Source organism: Anolis sagrei, chromosome 5, assembly GCF_037176765.1.
Source record: "Anolis sagrei isolate rAnoSag1 chromosome 5, rAnoSag1.mat, whole genome shotgun sequence".
In the NCBI taxonomy this organism is placed as follows: domain Eukaryota; kingdom Metazoa; phylum Chordata; class Lepidosauria; order Squamata; family Dactyloidae; genus Anolis; species Anolis sagrei.
Window position 1 is genome coordinate 109,273,393 of NC_090025.1, and position 19,085 is coordinate 109,292,477.

The window sequence follows — 19,085 nt, forward strand, 5'->3', positions numbered from 1 at the left end:
GATATTAATAAATAAGGAACAAAAATCGAGTTACATTATAATTAGCAAGATTTCCAAGACCATGTAACAAAATTGGTAACAGGAGACTTTTAAGCAATACGTTTATTTAGCACAAAACGCAACAGTTGACAGCAAAAGCGTGGCAGTTTTACAATACTCTTTGCTTTCAGGTTTTAAGAACTGCCAAAGGAAATTACACAAGAAATATACATGGCAAGAAGTTCAGGCAGTAATGTGCTTTGCTGGTGGGTACACCCAGGATTCGTAGCTGATTGAGGACGAACACAGGCCCCATTTACACTGCCAGATGATCTGGCTTTGAACTGGATTGATTATATGGCAGTATAGATCCATCCTTCTTGGTTTCCTAACCAACTTTGTGCAATTTTAACATGATGCTGAGATCCCTCCTCTCTTTTTTCACTTGTGTTCCCTCTTTTCCCAATCAATAGTATACCTGCAAGTAAAGCACCCGCCGACTTGAAAAACACAGGCAACAATCTGGTTAGGCCTCTTTCATTATACAATAAGGCTTCAATTTTCAACATATTCATCAAACGTAAGTCTTCCTCATCATCACAGTGGCCTAGCAAAAAACAAATGGGTGTGCAGGTTGGGCTGGCAAGTATTTTATAGTTTTTAAGGCAAAACTGTGTTTCTGTTTTACACCCCTGACTTTGACAAAAGTCTGATTTCTCCATATGTTTCTGCAGACACATAAAAGGTTAGCTTATGTGAGAAACCCTTTTCGGACCACAATTGGGAGTAAGGGCTGAAGCATGGGAATACTTTCTTAATAGAAACATTCTGTACATGTGTGCCCAACACCCAAGACATTCACACTGAACAGGAAATCCACTATTGCTGTTTTAGCGCACAGCTTCCATTTAGCGCACAGCTTCCATGAAAGTTCTTAAGACCACAAAAAGATTCAGAGAAGAAGAAAAAACAGGAATGCCTCTTTTCTCATGATTAACATAACTGCAGTTCACAACAATATCTGACAAGTCCATCTGGACAACATTCAAGATGACAACTCACAGAAATAAGAAATCCCTACGAGAGCAAGCCTTCTGCAAGCGTCGTGTGTATGTGTATAAAACAATTAAACACAATTCTACCTCCTCCAAATTACTACTTTATTTTTTTCCGGCTTAAACTAATTCTCTAGGAAATTATGTAATATGAAACCATTCGTAAATCTTGAAAATCACAGCCCTGATTTACATCCAGGACATCTTGGCTTACATCTAGCAACACAGACACCACCTCAGGTCTTGCTCCACAAATAAGATCATCTCACTGGAAGAAACAGAAGATGACCACACAAAAAACAGACACATTTCACATCTCAATGATTTCACTGTTGCTCAGATGAATTATAACTCCTTCAGAGATTGGCAGCTGTGAGCTGAGTATTTCCTCCAGACGTGACCACCTGGATGAGAGTCCCAGAACTTGGACGGTCTTTCCCAGTGACCCAGTCATAAAAGGTTCTGTTAAAAAACAAATATTTCTTTGTGTGAAACATACCAGGCATTCAAGTTTTACGTTACCATGCAAACAAATGAAGAAATTCTGAATGTCAGATATACAAGCCAAAATCCCATGCTATGGGATGTGAGGTGCAAAACTCTGTGGACATATTTCCAGTGAGGCAAAGCATTGCAGCTGGTTTTAGAAAGTCTGAGTTTGGTACTAAATCAACTCGGTCCATCATGATAGAAAATAGCTTGGCGATTCCCACAAGGTATGCAATGTTTTTCTATGAGCAAAAACATTATGGATGTTTCCACATTGTACCCATTAATGTAAAGGATGCCATTTTGACTGCCATGGCTCAATGTTATGAGATCATGGGAGTGGTAGTTTCATAAAGGCTTTATTTAGCCTTTCCTCCCAAAGACTGTGAAACTACAGCAGCCAGGATTCCTTGGCATGGAGACATGGAAGTTAAAGTGGTGTCAAACTGCATTCAATTTACGGTGTGAACCCTAGATGCACACTAAATCACAGGAGTCCACACACACAATAACTGCATATGATGATGACAGGCACTTTGCAGCATGAACAGCTGTGGACAGAGCAAAGTGGTCACCTTCACCCACCATATAGGGGTGAAGTGACAACACCAAATTGAGAGGGATAGCCAATACTCCAGAAGACAGGAGCAGAATTCAAAACAATCTTAACAGATTAGAGAGATGGGCCAAAACTAACAAAATGAAGTTCAACAGGGACAAGTGCAAGATACTCCACTTAGGCAGAAAAAAATGAAATGCAAAGATACAGAATTGGGGACCCCTGGCTCGATAGGAGTACCCATAAAAAAAATATTGGAGTCCTCGTGGACAACATGTAAAACATGAGTCAACAATGTCTTGTGGCAGCTAAAAAAGCCAGTGGGATTTTGACCGGCATAAATAGGAATATCTTATCTAGATCCAGGGAAGTCATGCTACCTATCGATTCTACCTTGATCAGACCACACCTGGACTACTGTGTCCAATTCTGGGCATCATAATTTAAGGGAGATGTTGACAAGCTGGAATGATCAAGAATCTGGAGAACAAGCCCTAGGAGGAGGAGCATAAAGAGCTGGGCATGTTTAGCCTGCAGAAGCGAAGGCTGAGAGGAGACACGATAGCCATGTATAAACTTGTGAGGGGAAGTCATAGAGAGCAGGCTTATTTTCTGATGCCCTGGAGACAAGGACACGGAGCAATGGCCTCGAACTACAGGAAAGGAGATTCCATCTGAACATTTGGAAGAACTTCCCAACTGTGAGAGCTGCTCAGGAGTGAAATTCTCTGCCCTGGTGTGTGGTGGAGCCTCCTTCTTTGGAGGATTTTAAACAGAGGCTGGATTTGTCGGGGGTGCTTTGAATATGATTTTCCTGTTTCTTGGCAGGGGGTTGGACTCTTCCAACTCTATGATTCTGATTCCAGTCCACCTCAGGAGTTGCTACTACTTCCTAGGTAGGACACAACATTATTGTTCATCGGGCAGGCATCAAACCGACCTTTCTAGGCCAATGGTTTCCCCCCCAATTGTTCACATCACTTCCAGCCATCTGTACTTTCAGGTCCCACCTGCAGGCCCCAGTTTGCAACCATCTTTGCTGCACAATAAGTAATGCAATTTTATTCACCAAGGATATCAACTAATGCACACAAAACAGTTTTTCAAGATGTAAACAACAAGGATACAAACACAATAACTCAAGTAACAGCCACTGAACAGCTGAAATTTACTCACTCGGTAATAAAATCTAATGGTGTCCAGGAGCTGAAATCAGCATCAGGCATGAATTTCCTGTTCATTGGTGTATCCAAGGTTACCCTAGAAAAGAGACAGATAAGCCCTTCAGTTGCAAGCTGATGTACCTGATGAATGTTGCCAGCGTTTCCTTTGCGTCATAACACTCAAAGAGCACTTAGCACATGACAGAGCAGGAAATCTCTCTTTTTAAAATTAAAATTTGGTCCTTTCACCAAGGAAACAAGATGTTCTTTGTGTTCTCCTGATCATTACAGTTTACACATTTTCATGTAAGCATTTATAATCCAGGGGCAAAATGACACACAGCATAACATTATGTTTGTTTGGTTTTTTTTTTTAAGAAAAAGCCTGGATTTCCTTTGAAAAAGAGATGGAACCATTTTGAGCTGATGTGGAATAATCATCCTTTATTTAATCATCCAAAGTCTGTCTTAACAATCTTCCCTGAGCTGGTTTTCCATTCTTAACCAGAATAGTTTTTCTTTCAGATAATTGGTGTTTTGTTATGTCAAATGAATTCACAAACTGTGACAATCCTCACACAGACACTTAGAAATAAGTGGTAGTCATTTCAGACTATGGCAAGGCAGCGTTCATTTCTTCCTATAAATCCATGTTTTGAATGCATGAATCAACTATCAGCCACCACGTCCATGCTTTCAGAGGCACCACTTCTCCGGTGGGCACTGTTCTAAGTGCTTCCAATGGCACATGTGGGAATGGTACTGTAGCCAGGAAACAGTGGGCATGACCCATTTCAGTCTCCCACTCATGTATAATAATAATAGTAACAACAACTTTATTCTTATACCCCACCACCATCTCCACGAAGGGACTCAGGGCGAATTACATATGAGACAAAATGTCCACAAGACATAAAGCAAAACAATCAATTAAAACAAAAACACAATAAAATAAAACCATGGCAAAATGTAACAATCCAGATAAAAACACAATTAAATAAAACACAAGAAGATAAAACAGCAACATTGAAACTCCATCAAAACAATGCTTGATAAAGACCAATAACCAGAAATACTAAAATGGGCATGAACGGGCTATAAAAAGGGTTGGGCACATGATAGTACAAAATAGTGTATCATGGGGTTGGTGAGTTGAAAGTACAGACCACAGAGTACTATCTGGAAAACTAGGGACTGGGCATATATAACTGGGAATAGTCATTTTCAAATGCTTGCTGAAACATCCAGGTTTTCAAATCCCTGTGAAAGAAGGCAATGTGGGAACTTGCCTAATCTCTCTGGGGAGGGTGTTCCAAAGTCAGGGGGCCACCACCGAGAATGCCCTCTCCCTCATCCCCACCAACCATGCTTGCGATGGTGGTGGGAACGAGAGGAGGGTCTCCTCGGCAGATCTTAAGAGCCCACGCCGGTTCATGGGGGAGATGCGGTCATGAAGACAAGCGGGGCCCGAACCATTTTGGGCTTTGTAGGTCATAATCTGTACTTTAAACTGGGACCAGAAGCTTATCGGTAGCCAGGAGAGCTGCTTTAATAGGGGTGTCATGCTTTTAAATGTGTCCTATGTAATGAATTAGTAATATCTAAACTGTGTACTATTATAATCATAGCACATCGCTCCAGAGTATTTTCTTGAATAGATATTTTACTTATAGTTGGGATACTGAAGGTGGAGAAGGGGTAGAAAAGAGGAGCAACCTTGTCTTGGCACACAGAAGGAACAGGATTTGAACCAGAGGTCTCCTGGTTTGGAGCTCAGTAAATGTTGTAAAAGAATGCAAGACAGTGCCTAGAACATTTATATTTGAGTAGCTTGATATACTGAAATTCAAAGTTTTTATAAATCAGCTTAGCCAAGTAAAACCCAATATTTAAACATTGCAACAAGAGCATTGCATTGCTTGTAAGGGAGATATTGACAAGCTGGAATGTGTCCAGAAGAGGGTGACTAAAATCAAGGATCTGTAGAACAAGCCCTATGAGGAGCAACTCAAAGAGCTGGGAATGTTTAGCCTGCAGAAGAGAAGGCTAAGAAGAGACATGATGGCCATGAGGGGAAGTCATAGGGAAGAGGGAGCAGGCCTGTTTTCTGCTGCCCTAGAGACTAGGACGCGGAACAATGGCTTCAAATTGCAGGAAAGGAAATTCCACTTGAACATTAGGAAGAATTTCCTAATTGTGAGAGCTGATCAGCGGTGGAACTCTCTGCCCCAGAGTGTGGTGGAGGCTCCTTCTTTGGAGGCTTTTAAGCAGAGGCTGAATGCCCATCTGTCAGGGGTGCTTTGAATGAGATTTTCCTTCTTCTTGACAGGGGGTTGGACTGGATGACCCACTAGGTCTCTTCCAACTATGATTCTATTATTCTATGCTTCCTTGTGAGTCTGCCTCTTACCTTTTCAGTCTCCAAATGGCAGATCAGGTACTGAGGTAAATTACAAGTTGCTGGTTTAAAAGTTTGTTTGCTCCACAGTGTACCTGTTTATCACATTCATAAGTATGATGTTAAAAAGAGAGGTTGATGATAAATAGGAAAAGTACTCAAGGCAATACCATAGGATCAATATTCAGCCACTTACGGGAGAATGGCAACTGCAGAAGACCCAGGTGGCAAGCCACTGTTTGAACTTGACAGACTCTGGCATAGCTGGTGGACAGCTGCTTTGGCCATGCCATAAGCAATCATTCCTAAAAGGAAGAGGTAGGCAAATCAGTGTGGTACAACAAAAGGATTTACATTAGGATCTGTATACTGCCTAAGCATTATTAAAATTCCAATGCATTATTATGGTTAAATCCAATTTTTTATCTTAGTAAGGAAAGATCCAGGGCATCTACTAACTACAGGAGAATAGTGTCATGATTTCACTTTAATTGCCGTGGCAACATGCCATGGAATCCTGGGCATGGCAGGTTAAAAAAGAGTTTCAGAGACCTCCTCTGGTGCCTCACCAAACTATAAACCTCACGTTTCCACAGGACATGGTAGCTAGTGTTCAAAAAGGCCATGAAATGAATTCACACTCGAGGTAGTGGAACCATCAGGAAGGATACCATAGTGCATTAAACAAAATACAACCTAGGTCAAACTTAGGCTGTATGCACATGAAGCAGAAGAGAAGAAAACCCTAAGTTTCAGTCTCTTCAACTACTTTAATATCTTTATTCCTTGGCACATACTCAAGAATCACACAGCCACAGAACAGTCAGAGCCCGGTATGTGCAACGAAACCATATGTACTTGTACATCAGTCTATCTTGTGTACCAGGACAGATTTGGGGGCCAAAAATATGGATTTTTATATGATCCATGCCTCTTTTCCTGCCCAAGCATTCAAGAAGTCCAGAAATGGCACCATGGCAGAGAGAGGGCAGAAGTGATCTTTGCCTCTTTTAGGTTTTCCTGGGATGGACTAAGCTCTCACCTTTTGCCATTCTGCTCAGAGAAAAACATGGTTGCTTTTTTGATAAGTGTTACAGTACAGAACTGACAGAGACAGAACTGCAATCATAAACACACTGTAATGATTTTTTTACAAATAAAAAAAGCGGTAAAATGGTTGCAACTTAATTCTGAAAGAACAGGCGCAGAGTAAAGCATGCATTCAAACTGTCTCCTAAGTAAATGCGCTTCCAGACCACTCCTGTTTATTCAGAAGTTTTTTTAAAAATCACCTAATTCAGTGAAATGTCCTCAGAGGCATGTCAACATCAGATAGCAGACCTCTCAACGGACATATTTAGGATTAGGCTGCAAAGCTGCCATGCTATTTACTGAACTATAGATTACTTGGAGAAACATGCATTAGAACAATGGTTCTCAACCTTATTTTGACCAGGGATCACTTTGACCAACAACCACTCTTCCAACCTTAGTACGAATCAGTTTTTGGTCAACTTTGGTCAAATAATGCTTTGGTTATTTGGGGTACCGATTCAGAAAACTGCATTAGATTGACCACATAAGCTCTAGTTTCTGATACAGAACATATGCCATCCAGTAGTCGCCATCTGCACGCCCACAGAAAACCATATTTAATCATTTAAAGCTGATGTGGTAGTAGCAATCTTTTGTGGGTAGTCAGCCTCTCCCCTCCCAACATCCCTGTTGCCTAGGCACTATAAGAGGGTTTTGCAAGACCAGTTGCTCTCATTGCCACGTGGTTTTGAGGCAATGGTTGGGAACTACTGCATTAGAAGATCATACTGGCAACTAACTCTTAAGCTATTCCTTTTGACCAAAATCTCAATTTCATTTTTCTTTGGTTTTAATTATGCTAGTTATTGTGGATCGGAACACGATGCTAGTTATTATGGTTCGGAACACGATGCTAGTTATTATGGATCATACTTTTAATATGTATGCCTGCATACATATTAAAAATATGCAAAGCCAGCAACCCCACCCCCACACCCAAAAGCAGGCCCTAAGACAATTTACTGATTAAGATTTCCAATAGTGAAAAGTCGGGTTTCTTTCCTGTGCAGACCTCTGCCACTTTTCAAGGTTAGAAAAAGGAGAATAATTTATGCTTTCTGCAACTGGCAGAGCTATGTAAGTGTTTCTTTGTCCAGAATCAGGATTCTTTGGATACATTTTTTTTTTAGCTTAAATAATATAAAGTTATGCTTTGCTATATCCTTTCCAGGTTATTCAGGAGACAAAGACATGAAACAAAGATGACCAGGTCTCTTTCATAACTATTGACAAAGAGGGCTGAAGGTCATTCTCCTTTGAAGCAAGTCAGGCTAAGGGTAAAATCCAAGGTAAACAAGTAGGTTTCACAACTAAGCAACAAGCATCAAACTATAAGTCCTGTACCTTTTCTGGCTTTACTGCATTTGCTACTTTCAAAACCCCTTAGAAAAACCAATGTGTTTGCTCAAAAGGTTTCAGCACCTAAAAACACAAATATGGCATCACAGAAAACTTGGAAGACCTAGGACTATTTTTACTGAAGTAAGATATGCTAAGGCCCCTTCCGCACAGCTGAAGAAAATCCCACATTATCTGCTTTGAACTGGAATATATGGCAGTGTGGACTCAGATAACCCAGTTCAAAGCAGATATTTTGGGATTTTCTGCCTTGATATTCTAGGTTATATGGCTGTGTGGGAAGAGCCCTAAGTTAACACACATAGACACATACAATATTTTACCTGGTGTTCCAGATAATGCTGCTTTTGCTCCCGTGAGGGTCAACAAGCCCCCTTCCTTCAAGTATTTGGTGGCCAGGTGGCTAGAGATAGTTGATGTCCAAACACTTTGTTTCCACATCAGATCACTGTTCTTGTATAAAGCTGATGGTCAAGGAAGGTAAAAAAAACACATTAGGAATCAAAGACATAATAATGTACACTCCTGGTTTAGACTAACCTTCTATTGCAATGGTCAGAAACACCTTTTGTACCTTGGTCAGACTGTGTCGATATTACATTATTAGCTGAACAGAACTACAAGTCATAGATCCTGGTCTTCATTGATTCATTTTGAATTAAGCATACCAAAAAAAAAAAAAAACCAGTAGGCTCAGTTTCTGACATGAATATCGTTGTTCCAAGTCCATCCATCTGCCCAATTCTATGCCATTTACTTTTCATCAGTGAAAGAACTCATGAGCAACTGTTCACCTAGACTTTTGCATAAACTAGCCAAGAGATTATGAATAAGTGCACATCCGCACTTATTCACCATCCACATCAATATACACATCTTATTTTTTTAAATGGCCAGCATGTGTACAACTCACTGAAAGTCATAATCAAGCTCTATGTTTCGATGCCACATGTTCCAGTATTCACTCAATTTATGTCCATACTTCTTTAAAAGAGAGATAGGGAAACACTCAGTGAAGTCTCAATTGGTAAGCCACATTGAAACTCATATTGGGAGAAAGTTGGGATTTCAAAGAAATACTTGAAATCTGATCCCATGGGGCAAAAAGACACCTTATGGGTTGTTAAAGGCTTTCATGGCTGGAATCACTGCGTTGCTGTGAATTTTCCAGGCTGTATGGCCATGCTCCAGAAGCATTTTCTCCTGATGTTTTGCCCACATCTATGGCACATCCTCAGAGGTTGTGAGGTTTGCTGGGCAAGTGGGCTTTAAATACCTATGCAAGGAACAACTCTTGTCTGCTTGAGGCAAGTGTGAATGCTGCAATTGGCCAGCTTGGTTAGCACTGAATGGCCTGGCAGCTTCAAAGCCTGACGGCTTCCTACCTGGGGGAATCCTTTGTTAGGCGTTAGCTGGCCCTGGTTGTATCCTCTCTGCGTTTCCCCTGTTTTCTAAGTGTAATTATTTATTTACTGTCCTGATTTTAGAGTTTTTAATAGTGGTAGCCAGATTTTGTTCATTTTCATGGTTTCCTCCTTTCTGTTGAAATTGTCCATGTGCTTGTGGATTTCAATGGCCTCTCTGTGTAGTCTAACGTGGTGATTGTTAGAGTGGTCCAGGATTTCTGTGCTCTCAAATAATATGCTGTGTCCAGGTTGGTTCATCAAGTGCTCTGCTATGGCTAACTTCTCTGGTTGAATTCGTTTGTACTGCCTTTCATGTTCCTTGATTCGTGTTTGAGCAATACTGTGTTTGGTGGTCCCTATGTAGACTTGTCCACAGCTGCACTCTAACATTGAATGTCCAGGGTGGCTAACACCTCCCAACAAAGGATCCCCCAGGCAGCGATCAGCCAAGCTTTGAAGCTGAAAGGCTAATCAAAGTGGCCAACTGCAACATTCACACTGGCCTCAAGCAGACAAGAGTTCTTCCTCCTACCCTGGGCATTCCACTTGCCTAGTTTCCAACAGACCTCACAACCTCTGAGGATAACTGCCATAGATGTGGGCGGAACGTCAGGAAAGAATGCTTCTGGAACATGGCTATTTATTTATTATTTGATTGTTATTTAATATATTATTTATGAATTGAAAAATTTCACACTAAAAAACCTTTTGAAATGCTGCCAAATCCATTTTCGAAAAGCAAGGAGATGGGACCATACTCCCCTTCCAAAAGATTCTGAAAAAGTGCATGTAATGTTTTTTTTTTTTTTTTACACAATGCTTCAATTTTGGGTTTTGGTAAACCATGGCTATTAATTTTCAAGCCAATCATAGTTTATTGTTGTTTCAATTAAACCATGGTTTATTGTTTCAAGTAAACCATGGCTTGATGAAAAAATGGGTGGCTAACACAATGCTTTCTCCATTCTCAAATTCTCTACTCTTTTTCCTGGCATAAGAAGAGAACATCTGGTTCATAAAATTTATTTTCACAGATATCTCCAAACTGTCCTTTAAGTACAAGGTCCAAACCCAGGATCTTTGCTTAGACAGCACAGGGACAAACTAGGACCTCTCTCCTGAAGCCAAGCACATTTGCTTTTGTCTTCCTCGCAAAAACTGTTTTTTTGAACCAGGAATGTTAGGTTTCAACTGGTCCAAGGATTTCCACCATTATAATCCATGTTTTTGATGTATGAATAATCGGTTCCTTGAATAACAACCCCATTGTGCTTTATAAAGGGGTTAGCAAATTGTGGACTGCAATTCCTAGCATTCCTGTCCACTAACTATGCTGGCTGGAGCTACTAGAAGTTGCAAGCCAACACAACTGGAGGGTCTCAGTTTGCGCAATCCATATAATTGCATAAAAAGCCATCTGTTCTGAGGTCTACAGTAAAAATGGTTCAGAAAAAGCTTTGTAGTAATGTGTAAAAACCTGGGTTTGATTTCAGACATTCTTTACTCGACTTCCTGGAATGTAATAGAAAACAACCACCAAACCACTAAAGAAATTTCCTCCAATCAAAGCCTGATCTCATTAAGCAAGAGAGCTGAATACTATTAGCAAATGAAAAATGAATGTTGAGAAACGGTGAGGGAGGAGTTAATTGGCTTATTCCTATACAAGAGAAAAGATTTTCAGTTGCATTCGTGAGTTTGCAAGCTTACATTTTACTTTCGCGCTGCCTCCGGCCCATCCACCAGCTACGCAAAGGATGGCATCAACCTTTTTCTCACCCAGAAGTTTTTCAACATCTTCTGTTACCTTTGAACATGCAAAGATGTAAATGTTATCAACTATAATAAAAGACTGCTCTAAAAACATGGCTTGGAATCTGCAAATAGTCAGACCTAACTGACCTCTTCTCACAAATCTAATTCTTAATACAGTAGTAAAATTTAGTGGCAGCTAAAAAAAGTCAATGTAATTCTAGGTTGCATCAAAAGAATATAGTGTCTAGATCAAGGGAAATTATAGTCCCACTCTCTTGTACTTTGATCAGGCCTGACCTGGAATACTGTGTCCAATTCTGGGCACCACAATTCAAGAGAGAATCTGGAATGTGTCCAGAGGAGGGCAACTAAATTGATCAAAGGTCTGGAGACGGTGCCCTATGAGGAGCGTCTTAAAGAACTAGGTGTGCTAAACATGCAGAATTGAGAGAGGACATGATAGACATGTCTGAATATCTGAAATAATGTCACATTGGGAGGAGAGGGGGATAAACTTGTTTTCTACTGATATGGGTCCCTTCTACACTGCCATATAAAATCCAGATTTGCTCTGAACTGGATTATATGGCAGTATAGACCCCCGGTGGCGCAGTGAGTTAAAGCGCTGAGCTGCTGAGCTTGTTGACCAAAAAGGTCGCAGGTTCGATTCCAGGGAGCGGCATGAGCTTCCGCTGTCAGCCCTAGCTTCTGCCAACCTAGGAGTTCGAAAACATGCAAATGTGAGTAGATCAACAGGTACCGCTCCAGCAGGAAGGTAACGGCGCTCCATGCAGTCATGCCAACCACATGACCTTGGAGGTGTCTATGGACAACGCTGGCTCTTTGGCTTAGAAATTGAGATGATCACCACATCCCAGAGTCAGACATGACTGGATTTAATGTCAGGGGACAACCTTTACCTTTTTTAATCTTTACCTATAGGCTCATATAATCTAGTTCAAAGCAGATAATATGGATTATTCGGTTTCATTTATTTATTTTGTATCAAAAGCATTGCATAAATTAGTATAAAACTGATAAAAATAGGAGCACAAGCGACTAAATATCTTTTGACCAAAAATGGGCAACAGCAACTGCAAGGTCTGTAGTCACAAACAATTCTTCCTCTGTACATGAGGCAGGACACTGCGGACAAGCATACAGATGCAGAGCTGTCTGTTCTGTTTCACAGTCTTTTAGATAGTGCCATTTTGCTAGGTTGTCTTTTGATCTGCCCATTCCACTTCTGAGTCTGCTTTGATAATCTGGATTATAGGCAATGTAGATCCAGCCACGGAGACAGAGCAATGAATTCAATTTTTTCAGGAGAAAATATCCCATCTAAACATTTGGAAGAATTTCCTGATGGCAAGAGATGTTTAGCAGTGGAATATAGTGCCTCAGAGGGTACTGGAGTCTCCTTCTCTGGAGTTTTCTATGCAGATATTAGATAGCCATCTTTTGGGGTTGCTCTGATTGTATGTTCCTTCATAGCAGTGAGTAGGACTGGATGATCTATGCGGTCTCTTCCAATTGTAAGATTGTATGGTTTAATTGTGTCTGGGTTCTGAAATTTGGAACAGGTGGAAATTTGCATGACTGGATGTTAACCGAAATGTTTGCATTAGTATTGGACAGGGACATGAGAGATCTCAGTTCTAGTCCCCAAAGGCCATGAATCTGTCTGGCTGCCTTGGATTAGTCACTCTTTCGATCTGACCTTTCAATCTGTGATGTGAATCAACTGGGAAGGAGAGCCACACACACTGTCTTCAGCTGAGTGGAAGGCAGGATATAAATGTCATGAATAAATAATTATAATAAATGTATGAAGATCTCTTCACCTTATCAGCTAACACAATGGGGAGCAGAATAGGATAGAAATGTTCAGCTTGAGCATTTTAACATGTGTGAACCTTTTTCCCTGTTGCCTCGGCACTATAAATCATGCCAATTGAAAGGTTGACAGTTTGAAGCCCGGGTCGGGATGAGCCCCTGGCCTTTAGCCCAGCTTCTGCCTACCTAGCAGTTCAAAAACAAATGTGAGTAAAGAAATAGGTACCACTTTAAGCGGGGAGGTATCTAAGGCACTCATAAGGAAATGCCAGAAAAATGACAGTAATTTGACCAAGGAGGAAGTTTACAAACAAAGCTCTTCAGCAGGGAAAGTGAAGCAACAGCCTCCAAGATGCCGAAGATGGGAAAGCTTATATATACCTCTATGTCTGTATTGTCAGTATATAACGGCATTGAATGTTTGTCATATATGTGTTCTGTGATTCACTCTGAGTCCCCTTCGGGGTGAGAAGGGCGGAATGTAAATACTGTAAATAAATAAATAAATAAACTCATACAATGCAGTTCAATGCAATTAAACTGCATTATATGAGGCTATGCTGACCATACAACACAGTTCCAAATGGCATCACATGGCAGTATAGATGAGGACATGAAGTAGTGGAGCTGAAGACAATGGTTGAACTCTCTGTGGGCACTGAATGAGCGTTTCCTTCACAACAAACCATCCCAGAAAGATCATGCACATCCAGAATCAGAAAGCAGGGCTTCCAGATCAAGGAGGTATTGTCTCTCAAAAGATGAAAGTCACAGAATCTCTGTGTTTAGAAAGCAGCTATGAATATGAAGAAAGCAGACAAGGAGTTGATGCAGGTGGATTAAGCTGACCTGACATAAACGCCTTCCGTTATATCCTACCATGAGTGATATCTCACAAAAACACAATGTGGACAGGATTAGATATTAGATATTTATGGGCTCAGAAGCAGTGAATCATTAACTGGGTTCTACACTGGGAGAAGTCACATTCTCTCTCTTCCTCCCCTTCTTGCTCTCTCAGAATATCCAACTTCTGCCTCAGATGTATTAGCAAAACAGAGAGAAATGGACCACAGGAGTTCAATCCCAGGCACCTGCAGACCCTTCTACGCTGTCATATAATCCAGTTTATCAAAGCAGATAATCTACATTGTCTGCTCTGAACTGGATTATGTTAGTCTACATTGTCATATAATCCAGTTCAAAGCAGATAACCTGGATTTTTATCTAGCAGTGTAGAAAAGGCCTAAGAGCCAATTTGGATCAAACCCATGATTGTTTTAGTTCTACGTTCCATTCATAGAGTGGCCAACCAATGTGATGCCCACATGTGGGTCATCGAATCTTAAGAATTGGAAGAGACCACAAAGGCCATCCAGTCCAGTCCCTTGCCATGCCAGAAATGCACAATCAAAGCTCCCCTAACAGATGTTCATCATGAGGACGATAGTAATGTCTGTTTCTTTCCAGCATTGGAAGGGGATGGCCAAAGTTGCAGATCCTCCTAAACATGCCTCAGGTATGCTATCTTTGCTCCTTCAGCACTGTGCCTTTAATAAATGCACGAGAAACAGAAATCCAAGCACAACAGGGTCCTTGGTATCTACTGGGGTTTGGTTCCAAGGACCAAAATCACTGGGTGCTCAAGTCCCACTATATACAATGGTATAGTCAAATGAAGTACCTTATATCAAATGGCAAAATCAAGGTTTCCTTTGGTTTTTAAAAATTAAGCCATGGATGGTTGAATCCACGGAGCACCTATCTATCAACATGGCAATACAACCAATAGTAAAAGCTGTGTCCGCCCATATATATGAAATTGTTGGAGATAGGAACCTTCTAAAAGCCTCCTATACTAGCTATTTGTTATTTATATAATTCAGATTGCTTACTGTATTGTATATGTGTGTACTGGTATTAGTTTTCCTTAACTCTATGTTGTGGGAGGGACTGCTTACCATGTGATCAGATCTGGGACTATTCAGGTCAGACTCCATTAAACTCTCAGACTGGAAAGATGCTTTAGACTTTGGACTGTTGGCTATAAGAATGATGTCCTGTGTTATTTGCACTGAGAAACGACTTCAAATCCTATTTGTAACTGGACTGATAAGTAATATACCTGTATGCTGAATACAAAAAGTTTATAAGTAAACCAACTAGGTTATTTTTAACAAAGACTACTTATTTTTGTCTCTTGAGAGCATGATTTAATATATTTTATGGGAGAGTAGATTATTTTTTGGGGCAACTGAAATAACATTTCTGAAGATCTGCTATGTATTATGTGCACTGGCATATCTTTTATGCCATTTATGCTATTTATTATGTGCATTGTACACTGGCATACCTGGCTCTGGGGTCAAGCCTTTGGAGATTAACTACAGTGCAATAATAGCGATGGAATTATGCCCAATGACTTTTGGAATAGCCCCAGATTACAATTATTTATTTTATTTACTATATTTATATCCCGCCTTTCTCTACCCTGGAGGGGAGTCAAGGCAGCTTACAGATAGGCAATAATTCAATGCCTTCACAACAATATACAGTTAAAATACATTAAAATTAAAATTAGAATAAAAATTAAATACATTACAACATTATAAAATGATTGTGGATGGCATGATTTTTAATAGTGATTGTAATGTTTTATATGTTTATAATGTGCATTTAATTTTAATTTTAAATCTTTAACTTAATGTATTTAACTGTTTGTTGTTCAAAGGCATTGAATAGCTGTTATTGAATAGCAATGAAGAGCCACATAGTTAAATCAATGGTATTCCCCATAGTCACCTATGGATGTGAGAGCTGGACCATAAGGAAGGCTGAGCAAAGGAAGATAGATGCTTTTGAACTGTGGTGCTGGAAGAAAGTTCTGAGTGTGCCTTGGACTGTGAGAAGATCCAACCAGTCCATACTTCAGGAAATAAAGCCCGGCTGCTCAAGGATAGTAGAGGCAAAGATGAAGTATTTTGGCCACATAATGAGAAGACAGGAAGGTTAGAGAAGACAATGATGCTGGGGAAAATGGAAGGAAAAAGGAAGAGGGGCTGACCAAGGGCAAGATGGATGGATGTCATCCTTGAAGTTACTGGATTGACCTTGAAGGAGCTGGGGTGGTGATGGCTGACAGGGAGCTCTGGCATGGGCTGGTCCATGAGTCACGAAGAGTCGGAAACGACTGAACGAATGAACAACAATAACAAAAGCTATTATATGTAAAGCTGCCTTTAGTTCACTTTGGGGTAGAAAAAGGTGGGATATAAATAGAGTAAATAAATAAATAAATAATTCCTAACAGTTCAAAGAGATAAACCAGGCATATCAGTCCAACAACTGAGAAACCTAAATTGCATGGCATGAAAAGTAGTAGATATTTACCACTAAAGAAGAGTTTTTAGTTTTTCTCAGGAAGATCCTACTTTACAAAAAGGTTACGGATTTCTAAATGGTGTGAATAATAATAATAATAATAATAATAATAATACTTTATTTATACCCCGCTACCATCTCCCCAAGGGACTCGGTGAGGCTTACATGAGGCCGAGCCCACAATACATCAATAATAAAGCAATAGCAAACAAACAATACAAAATAGTTAAAATATATCTCATAAACAAAAATAAAAATAAGCAATACAGTAGCACAACAAGCAATTAAAAACCTAAGGCTGGGCCAAATGTAAAATTATTTTTTAAAAAAATAATGCTGGGCATGGGCAAGGTAGGATATAACTGGGACAGAAATTTCGGAGGGGGTAGGGCAGGCAAATCAATCCTAAATCAATAATAAAGTGCATTTCGGGGACATATTGCTGAGAGTTTCAATTATTCTTGGAAGGCACACTGGAACAACCACGTTTTCAGGCTCCTCCTAAAGATTGCCAGAGTTGGGGCATCCCGGATGTCCTTGGGAAGCGAGTTCCAGAGTCGAGGGGCCACCACCGAGAAGGCCCTCTCCCTCGTCCCCACCAATTGCGCCTGCGATGGAGGTGGGAGCGTGAGCAGGGCCTCTCCAGATAATCTAAGACAGGGGTCCTCAAACCTTTTAAACAGAGGTGCAGGTCACAGTCTCTCAAACTGTTGGAGGTCTGGATTATAATTTGAAAAAAACATGAATGAATTCCTATGCACACTGCACATATGTTCTTTGTAGTGTAAAAAACACTTAAAACAAAAAAGTAATTAAAATGAAGAACAATTTTAACAAATATAAACTTATTAGTATTTTAGTGCGAAGTGTGGGCCTGCTTTTGGCTGATGAGATAAGATTGTTGTTGTTGTGTGCTTTCAAGTAATTTCAGACTTAGGTTGACCCGGAGTGAGGGCCAGGTAAATGACCTTGGAGGGCCGTATCTGGCCCCTGGGCCTTAGTTTGAGGACCCCTGATCTAAGAGATTGTGTGGGTTCATACACAGAGATGCGGTCATGCAGGTAGGCGGCTTTGTAGGTAAGAACCTGCACCCTGAATGACAATTAATCTCCCAAAGGTCACGCTTCCAAAAGGCTTTGGAGATTCTGGTTTTCCAGAAGGTTATAATCTCAAAGGTCATCCTTTTCCCAAAAGGTTATGGATGCCTTTCCAAAAGAAATAAGGCATGTGAAAGTGTGAAATTCTGTACATATAGGATGCTCCTTGCGGAAATCCCAAACGTTATCTTTGCAAAAGGGTGCCGTTTACCTGATCTGCTTGTTCCAGGAAGGAATCGGTCTTCTTCACCACCACGCTGGCACTGGCTTCTTCGTTGGCCTCCAAGTCAATGCTGGCCACCCACTACGGATGCAAAACATAATCCTTACATTATTAGAAAAGGGTTCTTCATTTGTATAATTTCCAGATCCATCTCAAACATTACATATAGGGGGCTCAGGATCAATATCTCCATAGTGGCATAGGAGGCAGGTGAGCATAGGAGACACGCCCCTCTCTGGCTGCAGATGCCCAGAGACTGACTGTGGGTTTTACTGCTTCTCTCCCCATGCTGTGAACAGGGCTTGCTCCATCAGCACTATATTAAATGCCATTGGTTTGGTTTAGTGGCTCTATTCTACTTGGGTTGAAGCATGGATTTTCCTGCCCTTGGGAGGGCAGATCACCCAGCCACCTTCCTCCCTGCCTCCCTTCTTTGCTTCCTCCCTCCAGGCAAAGCACCCCAGGCAGGGCTTGCTAAGCTCACCCAGTCCTTGGCTCGGAAGTACTCCACGCATTTGGAGCCCAGGGCTCCTCGCCCTCCATAGACCAGCACCCGGTGCGCCTCCGCTGCTGCCATCTCTGCCTCTCCTTTCCTCTCTCTCTCTTCTCTGAAGCAGCGCGGGGAGGGGCGTTCCTCCACTTAGCCAATCCCCTTCGGCCTTGCGCCCCTTCCCAGCCTGATTGACAGGAGCAGGCGAAGAAGGCAGAACTGGCCAAGGAGAGCCTGTCTCTTAAAGGGGACGCTCGTCATTCAATATATATATGACTGTCTAAGGGTGCCGCTAGACTGGTAGAATTGCTGCAGCTTGACACCCCTTTAAACTCACAAGGCATCATGGGAGTTGTAGTTTTGCAAGGTCTTCAGAATGCACCACACTACAACTTACCAGGATTCCATAGCTTTGAGCCATGGTAACTATGTTAGGTGTCGAACAAGCCCTATGAGGAGCGGCTAAAGGAGCTGGGCATGTTTAGCCTGAAGAAGAGAAGAAGAGAAGGCTGAGAGGGGATATGATAGCCATGTATAAATATGTGAGAGGAAGCCACAGGGAGGAGGGAGCAAGCTTGTTTTCTGCTTCCCTGGAGACTAGGACGCAATGGAACAATGGCTTCAAACTACAAGAGAGGAGATTCCATCTGAACATGAGGAAGAACTTCCTGACTGTGAGAGCCGTTCAGCAGTGGAACTCTCTGCCCCGGAGTGTGGTAGAGGCTCCTTCTTTGGAAGCTTTTAAACAGAGGCTGGATGGCCATCTGTCAGGGGTGATTTGAATGCAATATTCCTGCTTC

The 19,085-nt window shown here is 41.2% G+C and overlaps 1 protein-coding gene across 1 annotated transcript; it reads right to left on the reverse strand.

Annotated features, from left to right (window-relative positions):
- Positions 1–84: 84 nt before the first annotated feature.
- Positions 85–18,424, reverse strand: QDPR (quinoid dihydropteridine reductase). Its single transcript, XM_060777925.2, has 7 exons — positions 18,280–18,424; positions 17,784–17,876; positions 11,214–11,310; positions 8,421–8,561; positions 5,840–5,948; positions 3,259–3,342; positions 85–1,496 (listed from the first exon to the last, which is right to left on the reverse strand). Exons 1-7 carry the CDS (start codon positions 18,370–18,372, stop codon positions 1,391–1,393), a joined length of 723 nt encoding a protein of 240 aa, XP_060633908.1. The 5' UTR covers positions 18,373–18,424; the 3' UTR covers positions 85–1,390.
- Between the last annotated feature and the right edge of the window lie 661 nt (positions 18,425–19,085).

Coding starts and splice junctions, on each gene's coding strand:
- QDPR (XM_060777925.2), bottom strand. CDS start 18,372: ATGGCAGCAGCGGAGGCGCACCGGGTGCTGGTCTATGGAGGGCGAGGA. Junction 17,877..18,279: donor ACTTCCGAGCCAAGGACTGG/GTGAGCTTAGCA, acceptor TTGCATCCGTAG/TGGGTGGCCAGCATTGACTT. Junction 1,497..3,258: donor CCATTAGATTTTATTACCGA/GTGAGTAAATTT, acceptor GTTTTTTAACAG/AACCTTTTATGACTGGGTCA.